The 16,625-nt window shown below is 43.7% G+C and overlaps 1 protein-coding gene across 12 annotated transcripts in view; it reads left to right on the top strand.

The window, feature by feature from the left end:
- Fn1 (fibronectin 1) overlaps positions 1-16,625 on the top strand; it is a 68,745-nt gene that overhangs the window by 29,121 nt on the left and 22,999 nt on the right. For 6 of the 12 annotated variants that reach the window (XM_031367856.1, XM_031367857.1, XM_031367866.1 and 3 more), the window contains exons 20-28: positions 288-554; positions 3,516-3,610; positions 4,836-5,004; positions 5,660-5,746; positions 9,295-9,486; positions 10,827-11,099; positions 12,232-12,414; positions 13,861-13,950; positions 15,120-15,389. In XM_031367856.1, the coding sequence (XP_031223716.1) occupies positions 288-554; positions 3,516-3,610; positions 4,836-5,004; positions 5,660-5,746; positions 9,295-9,486; positions 10,827-11,099; positions 12,232-12,414; positions 13,861-13,950; positions 15,120-15,389 (1,626 nt within the window). The remainder of the gene's footprint in view (positions 1-287; positions 555-3,515; positions 3,611-4,835; positions 5,005-5,659; positions 5,747-9,294; positions 9,487-10,826; positions 11,100-12,231; positions 12,415-13,860; positions 13,951-15,119; positions 15,390-16,625) is intronic. The other 6 variants (XM_031367868.1, XM_031367865.1, XM_031367864.1 and 3 more) reach the window with 1 other exon arrangement.

Raw genomic sequence — 16,625 nt, 5'->3', positions numbered from 1 at the left:
ACTGTCATTACAATGTAACTATAATTTCCAAGGGTGGTGGAGAAATCTTTACTGGGGAAATTAGCCTTTCCAAAGGATCATAGGCCAGTGAAAAATGTCAACGAATTCTCATAACTGAGAAAAGTTTGGACAGAATTCTATACCATCCCCACTCTCCCAGAACCCCCCAGTTTCCAGGGCTGTGACTCTGACTTTACTTCCAACCTTGAGGAATGAAAGCTGGGATGCTGGAGGATTTCAGCATTCATGTTTCTTGACACCTTTCATCTTATTTTTTTTTTTTCCAGAACTCGACGCTCCCACTAACCTCCAGTTTGTCAACGAAACTGACAGAACAGTTCTGGTAACGTGGACTCCACCTCGAGCCCGCATCGCAGGCTACCGGCTGACCACAGGCCTGACCCGAGGAGGCCAGCCCAAGCAGTACAATGTGGGACCCTTGGCCTCCAAGTATCCCCTGAGAAATCTGCAGCCTGGTTCTGAGTACACGGTGACCTTGGTGGCTGTGAAAGGGAACCAGCAGAGTCCCAAAGCTACTGGAGTCTTTACTACCCGTAAGCTAAAATTCAAATGCCTTTCTTTAGTGACGCTCCTTGTTCTTAACTATTGGCTCTTTCTGTCCTTCTACTCTTCAAAAGTTAAAAAAAAAAAAAAACCCTTTAAAGCAGTCCCATTGAAGGTCTGCCCCGTAGACAGGCTGGTGCTCTCTGAATATTTCTTACTGTAACATACAGAGCTTTGCCCCAATGGGCATCACAGTACATGGCCTTTGTGCAGCCTGATGAGTGTTTTGAAGCAAGATTTCCTTGCTGAAGGAAACAGTGTGTTAATTTTTGCAGGTCTTTCCAGGTTCTTTATATCCTGGGCTAACACTATGAGTCAGGAGGACTTGGGAGATAGCTCAGTGGATAAATAAGTGCTCCTTACACATGAGGGCCCGAGTTCGAATCCCCAGCCTGGACATAAAAAACTGGGTGATTTGGTGCATAATTGTAATCCTACATTATGTCTAGGAGACAGAGAGGAGGATTTGAAGAGGCTTACAGCCAGTGTTGCTGGTCCGTAACTCTAAGTTCTCCACGAATTAACTGCAGAGGCTGGTGTGGTAGTACATGGTTCCTTTTTTTTTTTTTTTCCAAGACAGGGTTTCTCTGTGTAGCCCTGGCTATCCTGGAACTCAGAAATCTGCCTGCCTCTGCCTCCCAAGTGCTGGGATTAAAGGCAGGCGCCACCACTGCCTGGCTGGTGCATGCTTTTTATTCATGCCAGCACTTGGGAGGCAAAAGCATGTGGATCTCTTGAGTTTGAGATCAGCCTGGTCTACGAGTTCTAGAACAGTCAGGACTACATAGAAAGTCAAACAAACAAACAAATAAAACACAAACAAGAAACAACAAAAAAAAAAAAAAAGGAAAAAGAAATATGGTGGAGACTGGTAGAGGAAGTCAGGTGATGCAAACCTCTCCAACTTCCTCCCAAGAAGGAAGATGAAGAAGGCACATAGACCACATATAGATGCAGACACACAAAGAAGAAAAGACTGACTAAAATACTAGCAGACAGAATATAATCCATATGCATAGCTCTATCACATCACTCTCTGGACATCAACTGATAGTCATGTATGTATAAAAGAAAAAAAAATCCACCCATGGACTGAACAGACATCAGCAAATGGGACACGAGGTCAAGCATATGCTGGACTCTACCGTCCTTCACAGCGGAGACCTGGTTTTCTCTTCCTTAACTTTCACTTCCACACAGAGAAAAAAGACAAGGACTTTTGGGCTATGGCTATCCTTTGACTCAACATTTTAGAGGAAATGGCCTTAAATCCCTTATTTATCCACATCCCAATAAAGGCCTGTTTCCCTACTAGGTACACTCCATTTACATGACAAAGAATTATGAGACTCTTTCTTGCCGGGCGCTTGTTATTTTCGACTTGACGTTTTGAATTATGGAAGGACCTAATATAAGTATGCTGTTGGCATTTATTGCCTTCTGCCCCTGGTTCTCAGCTTCCCAGGAGCTTTCAATGAGGCTTGTTTGACTAATTTTAAAGTACGGATGCTCAAAAGCATTAAAAAGCGATCTAAGCCCTCCGTGGGAATGCATACCTTTCATGTTAGGACTTGATAGTAGAGCCCGCGGCAGATCTCTGAGTTTAAGGCCAGTCTGGTCAACATTAGTGAGGTCCAGAACAGCTAGGGCTAGGGCTAGGGCCCTCAAAAAATTATAAATGAATAAATAAGTAAATAAATAAAATAAATAAATGCAACAATCTAGAAAAACATAGTTTGCAGTTACTCTGGAACATGAGCAGGGATTATGAACTTCAGTTTCTGCGTCTTTAGTAAATCTAAATTTTGGAAACAACTTTTCTGACTTTTATAGCTCATGCTAAATTCTTAAGAGCAACTGTGAGAAAAGTAGGGGACTCTAAGCTATTTTTAGGGAGAGGAATCCAGCCTGCTCTTCTATTGAGGGCAAATGTCATTTCTCAACAACCAGGTTGTTCCTTACCTAACAAGTCCTGCCAGAACCCATAATTCATACTTACAGGCACATCCTTTGTCTGACAACAGTTTGTGGGTTTGTGGCTTGGTGGTTTTCCTGTAATGGTCTGTCTAGGCAAGAGAATATTATCTCAAACATGGGGCAAGGTTTAGCTACTTGGCTCAAGCTATAGAAAATGCCTAGGTGAGCAGGGAGGTGGTGGCGCATGCCGCTTTTAATCCCAGCACTTGGGAGGCAGAGGCAGGCTGATTTCTGAGTTCAAGGCCAGCCTGGTCTACAAAGTGAGTTCCAGGACAGCCAGGGCTACACAGAGAAACCAACCCTATCTCAAAAAAAAAAAAGAAAGAAAGAAAGAAAGAAAGAAAGAAAGAAAGAAAGAAAGTGCCTAGGTGTAAAAATGGACTGTTCTGAATTGCAGGAGGTGTATTTGGTCCTAACTTTGAACTTCATCTCCGGTCTGTTAAAAGATTAGAATTTTCAGTAAAAGAAAGGATGGTGGTGTCAGGATGCTGGAATACCAAGCATACTTGCGTTGTAATTCCTGTGTCCGGGGTTAGCTACTACGTGTCTGTGGCATTATTAGTCTGAATGACCAACCACCTGCTTGAGAGATGGATCTTTGATGCTGATGATAAGATCCCCAAATGATGAAAAGATAGATTATAAAACCTAAGAAATCAAAAGGGACTTACACTGAAGTGAACGTGTCCCTCTTCCTACTCATGTGCCGGTCTCTGCCAAAAAGTCAAGCTCCGTCCCTAAAAGCTGGACCCGCAGAATCCCACCCCCACTCCCTTCCCCGGCTCTCACCAGGTCCTGGGTGACTTGAGTAAGAAGCAGTGATGTTCAACTTCTCAGCCAGTGAATGAACCCCGGGCTACATACTCTATCTCCTTAGTGGTTAGACCAAAGCTCCGTTTAAAATGCTTGTTAATCTGCAGTCCTGGCCAACACCTATGCGCCTAATGTGGAGCCTCATGTTGGTTAATTTGCAGTGCAGCCTCTGCGCTCCATTCCATCTTACAACACCGAGGTGACAGAGACCACAATTGTGATCACATGGACCCCTGCTCCAAGGATTGGCTTCAAGGTGAGTCACAGATGCACCTCTCATGAGCCCAGAGGTGCCCTCCCATTCCCACCACACTTTACAGACCCAGGTTTTTTTAAGCCCTATGATCATACTCCGGAATCTTCTGAGAGCAAAGCCTGCATTGAAGCTTCTCTATGTTGCAAGGGAAGAAAACCATTAGCATGGAACTGTAGTGTTTGTTCTGTTTTTTGTCGTCTCCCCCCCCCCCCCCCCCCCCCGGGAAGTTCACTTTAAAATAAAAATATAGCAAAACTTCATTTGATGTGTTGCTCTAAATGGGTGTCAAGAAGCTTATGAAAACCAATTTGGGAAGGCCAATTAAACTGAGAGTCACTTAAAAATCACATTTTTATCCAATCAGTTTCATCTCAACTTGTTCAAAGCCCTGTGGGTGAATTTCTTAATAGAAATTAAAATTGAGGTCTTCGCTTTAGATATCTGGAGTCATGTTCTTTAAAGCAGTGATACAGGAAGTGATGGATACAAATGAATGTGTTTTTTTTTTTTTTTTTTTTAAAGAATCCCATCCTTTGGCATCCAAAGGATGAAAAAAGAGATACTTATTATGTCTGGAAATCAAAGCCTGATTGTTTAAAAGAAAGGAAAAAAAAAAAGAAATAGACCGAGGGTCACTGTGCTTTTTAGAAAGCAAGTAGCCATCTTGATGAGCAGGCTGCTCAGATCGAGAAGGACCCTTTATGAAGACCGCCAATGCATCTTTTTAGTTTCGCTGAATAATGCCATCCAGAGTTTTAGAAGCCACAGATAATATGGAGTATTTCTCTGGGGTTGAGTACTGTTTGATAATATTAACTAAGCTCTTATAGCTAGGAACACACATCTTCATGGGAATGTGTTTTTTCATTTCCATGTGTCAAAGTGGCTGGTGATAACTAGAAAGTTAGCTGAAATGTGAGTAACTTATTAAAGAGAGAGCCTAAGGCATTTCTTCCCTGTGTGCTGCTGGTGTGCACCAGCAGGTTCTTTGTCAAACAGTTATGATGACTTTTCTCTAGAACTTTTCTGTTATAAAGGACCCTAGTACCAAAGGAAGATACCTCCAGCTAAATGCAGAAGAACTAAAGTGAGCCCCCCACTTGCTACCCAACCAGCAAATGCACAGTGTGGATTTTTAAAGGACTCCTCCCCGTGTAAATCTACAACCTCTTGGGAGCTCTGGGATATTCATCCTACCTGTTGGTTTTTGTTCTCCTCCTTACAGCTGGGTGTACGACCAAGTCAGGGAGGTGAAGCACCCCGAGAAGTGACTTCAGACTCAGGAAGCATCGTTGTGTCTGGCTTGACTCCAGGCGTGGAATACACTTACACCATCCAGGTCCTGAGAGATGGCCAGGAGAGAGATGCACCGATTGTCAACAGAGTCGTGACACGTGAGACAAGCTTTCCTTCTTCTTTTAACTTTTAAACTATTTAAAAAGACTGCCAAAGCCAGGTGTGGTAGGTGCACCTTTTAATCCTAGTGCTTGGGAAGTTAAGAATGAGGGATCAGGAGTTCATGGCCAGCCTCACCAAAAACTGGAGGCCAGTCTGGTAGAGCTGGGTTTTATAATACACATCTCTAATCCCAGTACTTGGGAAGCAGAGAGAGGCAGATGTTGGAGAGTTTGCGGCTTGCCTGGTCTACGTAGTCAGTTCTAGGACAACCAGGGCTGCACAGTGAGAGCCCATCTCAAAAAAGAAAAAAAGGAAACGAATTCCTCTAAGTCTTCTAATGCTAGCATCCCAGCTTACTTCTGAGACAGAACAAGGGAAGAGCCCATTTATATCAACAGAGTCTTCAGAACTGGGTATAGTTTAGCTGGTGTCATGCAGGCCACACAATTAGAAGTGTTCCTTCCATGTCAAAAGTCTCCCAAACTGGCAAGATGAAATGATTTCAGTAGTGAATTGTAATAGCCTTAGTTCTACTGAAGGAAGGAAACAAAGAAGAGAGGGAAGGAGAAGAGGATGGAGAGAGGGTGTAGAGGAAGCATTTCACAGGCCGCGTGTTTTGGGTTTAAATTTTAAGTTTTTTTTTCTATGTAGCGTTGTCTCCACCTACGAACTTGCACCTGGAAGCAAACCCCGACACCGGAGTGCTTACCGTCTCCTGGGAGAGGAGCACCACCCCAGGTAAGAAAGGGGAGCACCACTCCAGGTAGGCGTGGGGTGGATCTGAGGATAATGCACACAGGAGGCTTTCCCAAGACAGATTCTGATTCCATTCGGAGAGAAAGAGAGAAAGCAAGTACACAACTCTCCATGAGTGAGGTAGAAGAGTAAGAGAGTCCGTGAGCTACAGGCAAACACAAGCATCCAAATGCTAGGCTCATGGGGGACAAACGTTTAGACTGCAGGGAATTACGAGGATTAGATGGGAAGAAGGTTTTTTGTTCAGTTGAAAGAAGATTTTTTTTGGTTCAGTTCATTACAAATGCCCAAATGGGACTGGAGGGATGGCTCAGGAGTTCAAAGCACTGGCTGCTCCTTCAGAGAATCGGGGTTCAAGTCCCGGCATCCACATAGCAGCTCACAACTGTCTGTAACTCCAGTTCCAGGGGATCTGAAACCCTTACACGTGTAGGCACAGCACCCATGCACATAATAATAAATAAATAGATGAATAAATAAATAAATAAATAAATAAAATTAAAAAAATTAAAACCCAATTTAAAGGCTGAAATCATAGTATATAGTCCATAAATCTTTAGTTGACTATTTACTGAAGTTTTGATAAATCTTTGGGTATCTGGGTGGGACTGGCTTCGGGATTCCAAGCAATTCCAAAATCTGGAACTGCATAAAACGGTGTTGTGCTTGCGTATGACCTATACATCGCTTGTGTGCTTCAATTACCTGTAGGTTACTTATACCTTAATATGCTGCAAATGCTGTGGAAGCGATTGTCCTACTAGTTTATTTAGGGGACAGTAACAACAAAGAGTGTATGCACAGTACAGATCCAAATTATTTTTAACCACTTTTTTTTGTTTGTTTGTTTTTAAATCCATGTTGGTTCAGTGCACAGATCTGTGACCTATGGATATGTAATGAATTGAACTATAAAATGTAAGAGAGACAAGGCTAGGGCGAAGGCTCACCTGGGTAGGAGCATTTGATGTGCAAGCGGAGGATATGAGTGCATCCCCAGGAGCCAGGCAAAGAAATGAAGCTGGAAACGTGTTCACATGCACTAGAATATCTTTAGGGCTGGTGCGATGGTTTAGTGGATAACGGCTCTTGTTGCCAAGTCTGAGTTGATCCCCAGGAGTCACATGGTAGAAGATGGGAACTGACCGCCAGGTGCTATCCCAGGACCTCCATCAGCCGATCATGGCACACGTACACTCTCGTATATATGCACATAAACTAAACAAATACATGTAATAATTCGTATACATACCAAATGGCATTTTTTTAAAGGGCAGAGATGAGATATAGCAGGGTAAGTGGCCTGCTGCCAAGCCTGACTAAGGTCAATCCCTGGGGCACATGTTGCCTGCCGACCTTCACATGCATGGCATGGGGAAGAGTGTGCATGCCTGTGCACATGCACACACAAAGTGAAGAACTGTAATAAAAACAAACAGAATTAATAATAACAGCATTTATGTTATACTAATCAAGGAGCATGGTGTGTCTTAAGTGTATTAGCTTAGAAATAATTCTGTAATTAAATAATGAGCAAAGGGGAGACTGGTTGCAACACCATGCATGAGAAATTGCTAAATGGGAGCAAACTAACTGGAGCAATTTATTCAGTTCATTATTTGATTGTTTCTTCTTTTTTTTTTTAGAAGAATTATTTTATTTTATTTTATTTATATGAGTACACTGTAGTTGTCTTCAGAAGAGGGCATGAGATCCCATTTCAGATGGTTGTGAGCCACCATGTGGGTGCTGGGAATTGAACTCAGGACCTTTGGAAGCACAGTCAGTGCTCTTAACCTCTGAGCCATCTCTCCAGCCCTATTTGATTGTTTCTAATTTTACTCATTGATAACAATTTTATCAAAGTAACATTGTCATCTCAACACTAAGGCTGAGGCAGGAGGATTAACCTGATATGCACAGTCAGTCTTAGTGCTAGCCTGGGGTCATAGTGTGTGCTATGTCTTGACAAAACTATAAACTATATCTGTATCTATCTCTATAGATTATAGACCCACATACATATATGTACATATCATCTTAAAGTGCTTTTGTATGATGGATGCATGCCAACATGCATTTTTCATGTGTATGAGTTCGGGTGCTACCATGTGCATATGGAGGTCAGAGGGCAGCTTTCAGGATACATGACTGCCTTCCATCTTGTTTAAGACAGGGAGGCCGGTAGCTTCTGGGAACTTTCCCGTCTTTGCTTCCCAATGCTCTCTAGCAACATTGGGATTTCAGACACATGCTTTGGTGTCTGGCTTTATGTGGGTTCTGGAGATAGGAACTCATGTCCTTATGAGTGTATGGCCAACAGCTGATCCACTGAGCCAAACCTTTAGTGTGTAATTTGTAGAAATAATTTCTTACAACATTCTTACCCTTGCTCGGGTATATGTGTCAGGCAATTATCTACAAATGTGTGTGATTATAGTCACGCAAAATAAAACGAGTTTAAAAATACTCCTTTTGATCTCCTTTTGGTAGAGACCTTGTGACGTTTCAGTCTCTGTGGCAGTGTATTGTATAATGTGACAGCTACACTGTTTCCAGATAAGTTACTCTGGGTTTGAAACTCGAAGCTGACAAGTTCCTTGCTTCTGGGCAGCTGGATCATTAATCTTTGGTTTCAGTCGCCTGCTCATTCAATGGTCAGTCACAAAGGAAATGACCGAAACGTTATTGACTTCCCGTCCCATCGGGTTTCCCAGCATATAACACGTTAATGTTCACCTTCTCCCCACTGACAGACAATACCCTCATTCCCTGTTCTCAGTGGGTCAATATTGTTGTGTCTTCTAGCCTGGCCCTGCAGAGCTCTGGCCACTACTAGATTTACTGATGCCTTCCTCTTCTTTAATACCTTCACTGCCCAATTTTCATAATTCTGAAGTCTTCTATGGTTAATATTTGTTTTTAAGAATGAGTGTCTGTACTTCTGTTTTCCATCTCTCCCCCACCCCCATTCCCATAGTTCAAACCTTTATAGTCTTTGGAGAATATTTAGGTGGAAAGCGACCTCAGAGCATTTAAAAGAAAAACAAAAAGTAGACTATTCCTCAGCTCTCCTGCAGGTCACCCACTGAGAAAACGCAGGATAAAATAGTAAAAAGGGGCTGGAATTTGTAGACAGGAAAGTCTCAGGTCTTCTGTAAGATTTCCTTATCTTTGTTAAAGGTCCCATGATTTTATTTTGTAGTTAACGCATTTATATGGTTGTGAGGCTCCGGATGAATGCAATGTGGAATGATCAAACTTAGCATTTCCATCTCAAACATTCCTTTCTAAGTGCTGGAGACTCTTAGACTCTCTAGTTCCTATGGAATTATCATAAATTGCTGTGGACTAGTCACTCAGCAGAGTAGGGAGATTAAAACAAATTCCTACTTTCTGACTGTTGGTACATCACAGCCCAGCCCCTTGGTCTCACCTTTTCCTCTATGGGTCCATCATTGGTGTACAGTTTAATATATCCTGAGTCATAAATGTTCTGTTTGGTAACTTCCTCTCTGTATTTACTCCAGATATTACTGGCTACAGAATAACCACTACCCCCACGAAAGGGCAGCAAGGGACCTCTCTGGAAGAAGTGGTTCATGCGGATCAGAGTTCCTGCACTTTTGAAAACCTGAACCCTGGCCTGGAGTACAATGTCAGTGTTTACACTGTCAAAGATGACAAGGAAAGTGTCCCTATCTCTGATACCGTCGTCCCAGGTAATAGAAAAATAAGCTGTTCTCCTCAGAGTGGCAGTTGGAGTAGCAATGGGGATTAGCATCTTAATTCCAGAGAGCTGAGTGTGTCAGATACAGTTGGGATTTAATGCCAACCTCCCAGAGCGCGCGCTCTCTGAAACCACAAAGCCAAAAAGCAACTGTGTGGATGAAGGCTTTCCTGTTCCCTCTGCTTCACTCTCTGTGCTTTCCCCGGGATGCTGTTTGTTGCCATGGGTACGTGATGAGTGCAGCCACGGCCATTAACTCTGTACTGTTTGCTCACACGGAAAGATTACTAAACAGTGTCGCGTGTCTGTACCCAGCGCTGACAGGCTAAAAGTAATGTGGTAAATGCATCCCATCGGGGCACTTGTGCCCGGTTTTACAATCCACATCCACTGCCAACGGTTATCTAGAATTCAGGCTTTGTCTCCATATGTGAGCACCGAAACACACTTGGTTGGCAATCCAAATCTTCATCTCGCAGCTTCAAGTCCTTTTTAAAATTGCAAGTGGGGTGAAAGCGACAGAAAGGAAAGACGCAAAGGCCAGGCCCCCAGGCTTGCTTTCTTCTGAATTGAAAGACAGCGTCACAAAAGCCTGACTAGAGGGTAGGTTCATTGTTTGTACCAAGTCTTCCGGAGAGTGAAAGCCCTGGTCAGACTCTCTTACCCTCTGCAGTATTTTGTTATGCATTTATGAATACTAATTAAATTACATGAATTAAAATGTTGGCAGTGAAACGGGCTCAGGGCTCAGTGCTGGCTGGCCTTGGCCTGACTGTGCATTTGAGTGGCACATTCACCACATAGATTATATACCATGGTCATGATGCCGTCGTGCGTTTTGAACATGGAAAATAAGTCAATTAACCAGCCAACCAGCCAATTTTTTTTTAAAAGAACTTTGTAAGATTTTATTTTCTTACGAAGGGTTTTGTGTTCTCCCCCCGCCCCCCCAACATCGCTAGTATCTTTTACAGATCAATTCAGGTTCTGAGAATGATTTTGACATTGTAAATGTGTTTATGACTTTTTTTTTTTTAAAGCACCTAAGAAGTTAAAAACTGTGCCATTTAGGGGCATTTTCTAAATGAGAGAAAGCCCCTGAAAGAATGTGGTAACCCGCATCATTGTCCCAGGGGAGCAAATTACTCAGGATGTTTGGGAAGTCTTTTCAAATAATTTGGGACACATGGCATATACCATCATTGCTTGAGCATTCTGTCGATTTCGCTACTGGTCACCTGATGTACACTGCTTTATTTTTTTCCTCTCTCTCTTTTTTTTTATTTTGCCTCTACTTTCCTTTTGCCTCCTCTTTGCTTTATAACTCAATAGAGGTGCCCCAGCTCACTGACCTAAGCTTTGTTGATATAACTGATTCAAGCATCAGCCTGAGGTGGACCCCGCTAAACTCTTCCACCATTATCGGGTACCGAATCACAGTAGTTGCGGCAGGAGAAGGGATCCCTATTTTTGAAGATTTTGTGGACTCCTCAGTAGGATACTACACAGTTACAGGGCTGGAGCCCGGCATTGACTATGACATCAGCGTTATCACTCTCATTAATGGCGGAGAGAGTGCCCCTACTACACTGACTCAGCAAACGGGTGAATCTTGAAGTCTTCTGTGTTTGAGACATGGATGGTGTTGCATGCTGCTCAGTCACTGTGGTTAAATCTGGATGTTTCCAAGGAGAAGCCAGTGATTGGCTAGGGAGATGAAGACAGGGGCACATTCAGAGATAAGGGACACATTAGCCTAATTGCGTGAAAGCATATATAAATAGTCTCACGCACTTTCATTCAGAGCACAAACAGATGTGAAGATGAAGAACTCTAGATCTCCAATTTATGAGATGCAAAGTAGATTAAATTTGCAGATCTTGAGTTTTTTTAAAGTGTGACTATCAAACTGAATGACGAGCACCCATTTATTTACACTAAGACACACCTCCAAAATGCACCACCATGTGCTTCCTCTTACCTTTTTGATGAGTTCCCATGCTCCTGTGTAGCTAATAAAACGGCCATCAAAAATTAGTGTGGGACAGAGGGGACGTTCTCGGGGTAGGAAGACAATGAGCCATCGGGCTTTCCAGGTAGTGCTGCTTGCTATACAGGGACCAGAAACTCCTCTTTAACCACAGTCTAGAGACAAGCATGCAACATCTTAAAGGTTCTCTGTCCTGCATGGTAAGAAACATAGCTGAGAACCACTGCATGAATACCCCTCACTTGTAAGTAGAGTTCACTGAATGGAAGTACGGCAATGCTACAGTAGTGTGTAGACCTCACTCCCGGGGAAACTGAGGACCCCTTGCCTTTTTTGTCTGCGTGCATGTGTTTCTTTGGAAGATACTGCCCTGTGTCTTTGCTGTGTGGCAACTTAAGCCCCTTCAGCCTGGGATAAAGACCTCCCGCGGTATTGATGTCCTAAAGTAGTGATAACAACCACAATAAAAAGCCAACCTATTTGAAAAGTAGATTAAAATTCCTTAAGATGCATTGATCATGGCAGAAAGGTTAAAGGGGCCTAACAGTGTTCTCTATAGTGTTTTGTTTATTTTTTTTTAACAGTAGTCTATCATGATTTAGATTAGATTAGATTAGACCGTTTGCATGATCGTAACTGTTTCTTTTCTGCATGAAATGCTGGTTTTTACCTTTTCAGCTATTTCTTTTTTTTTTTAAGCTTTGACTTGAAAATCACATTAACTCAATCCTCCTTATTTGAAATCAGCTGTTCCTCCTCCCACGGATCTGCGATTCACCAATATCGGTCCAGACACTATGCGGGTCACTTGGGCCCCGCCTCCGTCCATCGAGCTGACCAACCTCTTGGTGCGCTACTCACCCGTAAAGAATGAAGAGGACGTTGCCGAGTTATCCATCTCACCTTCAGACAACGCCGTGGTCCTAACAAGTAAGCCCTCTCACATAGCTTGTTCAGTAGGTACTTCATCGGGAGCACAAGGAACGGGTCCTCAGTTCTCACGGAGGAGGAACACCTAAGAGAAAGGGGAGCTGTAACAGAGACACACACACTCCCCAAGTTCAAATAGGCCGCTCTGTAAACTGTGAAAGATAAAATGATTCTGCCTGAGTGGCAAACCTTTGATCGCTACAAGCCGTGGTGGAAAGCACCGTCTATGGAGCACCAAGGTGTCAAACCTTTTGTAATTCCATATAAGTACGCAAAAAAGAAGGGGCTCCTGAATGAATTCTGTAACTAAGGAAAGAGTACGAAACAGGGGGATCGGTGTGTGGCTTATTATCCTTTCTTGTATGATACCACCAGCAGGGGAACTATTTAGCATTAGAAAACTTAGAATCAGTTTTGTGTGGAGAGAGGCAGAAGTTTAGTTCATAATTCAGAAAGCATGCGTTTGCACAATTTCCCTGAAGCCTGAGAGTTTAGAAATCAACTGACATTTATTTATTAGACAATTTATAGAAGTCGTCTCTTCCCGGGTCCTACTGGAAGAGGCTATTTTGAATTAAAGAGAACAAGAGCTTGCAACATTGTAGGAAGTTGTATAAATACACGGGCTCTACAGGAGAGGAAAGCAAGTTACATTTAGGTCCAGTCCGAAAACAGCCTCTCCTTTTCAGATGTGTCTCAGAAAGTGGAATACAAAGAGGCAGCGTGACTGAGCTCCTCCCTCACATTGTGACTAAGGACCAGAGTGTCCAGACACTTAGCTTGGTTGTGACCACAAGGCGCTTTCTGTCAGCAGGAACTACATTGTCCAATATATTAGACCCTGCGCCACCTGTTGGCACCAGTGTAGCCAAACCTTGTCACGTGTTAATGATGTACCTTAAGAATCCTAATGCTATGATCCCAAAGTAACTCCCCTAGGGTCATTATTACCCTATTTTAAAGATTAAGCAGTTTGGGGGTAGTGTCGTGAACCCAGGGGCACTGGATATGGTCATTTTCTTGAATACATTGATGGGCCCACAAGGGCACATGTCAAATTTTGTCTAACTGTACTTGTTAACATTGGATAGCATGGAAGCTGCCAACCACCTCCTAAGAGGGTTGTGATGGGTAGATGGCAATGTAGACTCCCACAAAACTTACATCAGTGGCCCTTACAGGTGCCCTTTCAAATGGATGGGAGAGACATTAATGCCCCGTGTTTACATTTGACTGAATTCCGTTTATTCCCGAGGAACTGAGGGCTAAGCTTACAGTGGCACAGGACAAAGTGGCCCTTAATTACAGATTGTTTCCAGATGTAGATGCTCATTTAGCTACAGGCGGGCTAAGGGACTGAGTGCTTGGATATTTTATCAGATGAAGTAGTCCAGGAAGCGCCGTGCTGTCTCATGCTCTTAAAGCAAATCCCGCTTGCCTCTTCAGATCTCCTGCCTGGGACAGAATACTTAGTCAGTGTCTCCAGCGTCTACGAACAACACGAGAGCATCCCTCTCCGAGGAAGGCAGAAAACAGGTGAGCCATGTTGGCAGCGCTTAGCTACCAACGTTAAAGCGACAAAATGATAGGTTGAGTCTCAGGCGCATCTCCACCCTTTGTGGTGTTGGCACATTACTTTTTGTTAATTAATTAATTTTAGTTATCATAGTGGAGTGGTTTTCGCCGTGGTATTTCACATGCTCTGTTGATCTTCCTCTTCTGTTCTTCTCCTTGCCCCACTGTCACCCTTGCTGGTCCCCTTCCTCCCTGTAGTAATGGACAGCTCCGTCTTCGCTCTCATGTCACCTTGTCACTTATATTCTATGACCCTTTTCACCCCTTTCACCCTTTCCCCCTGAAGACATCTTTTCTCTCCACATTTATTCTAGTTTCAGGACCTGTGTTCTGCACACTCATATACACACACAGAAAAAAATCCGGGATCCCCAAAGCAGAAAACTCGACTTTATTTGTCTTTCTGAGGCTGGATTGCTTTGTTTAACAACATAATAATGGGGTTCCCTCCTTTTCCTTGTGAATTTCTCTAGGTTCTTGTCCTGGTTAGGGTTGTTGTGATGCCTGTGATTAAACATCATGATCGATAGCAAACTGAGGAGGGAAGGGTTTATTCGGCTTACACTCACTCACACTGTAGTGTACCACTGAAGGGAGTCAGGACAGGAACTCATACAGGGCAGGAACTTGGAGGCAGGAGCTGATGCAGAGGCCATGGAGGGGCGTTGCTGCTGGCTTTCTCCCCATGACCTGCTCAGTCTGATTTCTTATAGAATTCAGGACCATGAGCCCAGAGAAGGCACCTCCCACAATGGGCTGGATCCTCCTCTGTCAATCACTAATAAAGAAAAAGCCCTACGAGCTTGCCTCGATCTTAATTAAAGATTCCTTCCTCTTAGATGACTTTGACTTGTGTCAAGTTGATGTAAAACTACCCAAAACAATGATGAAGTTGGAAATAACAATATTTCGGTAGTCGAGTAGAAATGGACTATAATTTTACATATTGTTTCAATTACTTTTAAAAAGAAAAAAAAAAAGAAATGCATGTGCAGGCAGATTGTGGTCAGCTATCAGTCCCATATAACAGGGTTTGCCGCATCCTCCCCACCCCCCCACCCCCGCTTCGTCCTCAAGGTCTAAGATGGTGGTTGTTGTCTTTTGTTCCCCTCCTTGGATGGGAAAAACAGGTCTTGATTCCCCAACTGGTTTTGATTCTTCTGATATCACTGCAAACTCATTCACCGTCCACTGGGTGGCTCCTCGGGCCCCCATCACCGGCTACATAATCCGCCATCATGCCGAGCATTCTGTCGGAAGACCCAGGCAAGATCGAGTGCCGCCCTCCAGGAATTCTATCACCCTCACCAACCTTAATCCGGGCACTGAGTATGTTGTCAGCATCATTGCTGTTAATGGCCGAGAGGAGAGCCCTCCACTGATTGGCCAGCAATCCACAGGTAAATTTTTTTTTTTTTTTAATCTGCAAAGAAATCTCATGGTGTGGACATTGGATGGTTTGGTGTAGGCTGTGACAGAGTTTCATGCCGTCTGAGTCAGCATCCCTGGAAAAGTAGATCGATCTCGGTAGGAGACACTCCAAAAAGAGCAGTGATGGAGCCAGGCTCTGCGATCCACGCACGCCTTTGATCCCCGCACTCGGGAGGCAGAGGCAGGTGGATCTCTACAGATTGAGTTCCAGACCAGCCAGAGCTACACAATGAGACCATAAAAAGGGGAGGAGGGCAGTGATGGCACACAGTGAGGACTGTGTGGCAAAAATTTCTCCCTCTAAGAATACATTTAAAAAGATATTTTTTTTCCCCTCTGAGAAATTGTCTCCTGATTCGGCTATGTTCTGGTGTTTTTGCTGGCCAGTTTTTACGACGTTTTGAGAGAGTCACACAGCCCAGACTGACCCAGAACTGGCTCTGTAGCCCAGGCTTATCTAAGATCCTTTGCCTTGACTTCTGAGTGCTGGAGTTACTTAATCACAGCTTGGCTATTTCCTGGTTTTTAAGAAGGTTTCACTCAAAAACATAATATGGTACCAAAGTTACTGTAAGCCTATGAGTTTCCTTTTTTGAGCTGGGCTTGGTAGCACAGATGTGTGTAATCCCAAATACGTGGGAGGCTGGGACAGGAAGATCATCCTGGGCTGCTGTGAGTTCAAAGTTAGCCTGTGCAATTAACTAACTAATTTTTTTTTAAAGATTTATTTTATTTATTTTATGTGTATGAGTACACTTTAGCTGTACAGATGGCCATGAGCCATCATGTGAGTGGCTGCTGGGAACTGAACTCAGGATGGCCCCGCTCGCTCCAGCGGGCGTCAGATCTCATTACGGGTGGTTGTGAGCCACCATGTGGTTGCTGGGATTTGAACTCAGGACCTTTGGAAGAGCAGTCAGTGCTCTTATCCACTGAGCCATCTCGCCAGTCCAGACTAACTGATTTTTAAAGAGGTGCTGTGGATGCAGTGCAGTGGCGGACTGCTTTGTATGGTGTGAGTTCAGCCCCCGCTTATGTCTGTAAGCACAGATAGATATATTTTCGGTGACCATGATTGGGAGACCTGTTATCAGAACCGTGTGTAGCTTAGCTATGAATAGGGGCGTGTGTGACCACTATTTCCAAATAGCACATAGTTAAGGGTGCATGGGGTGAGGTCTCTGTGAGTTCCAGGCCAGCCTGGT

This window comes from Mastomys coucha, unplaced genomic scaffold (genome assembly GCF_008632895.1).
Source record: "Mastomys coucha isolate ucsf_1 unplaced genomic scaffold, UCSF_Mcou_1 pScaffold14, whole genome shotgun sequence".
NCBI classification, from domain to species: Eukaryota; Metazoa; Chordata; class Mammalia; order Rodentia; family Muridae; genus Mastomys; species Mastomys coucha.
Note: the sequence above shows the minus strand (reverse complement) of the source record. Positions and strands in the feature narration are given on the sequence as shown.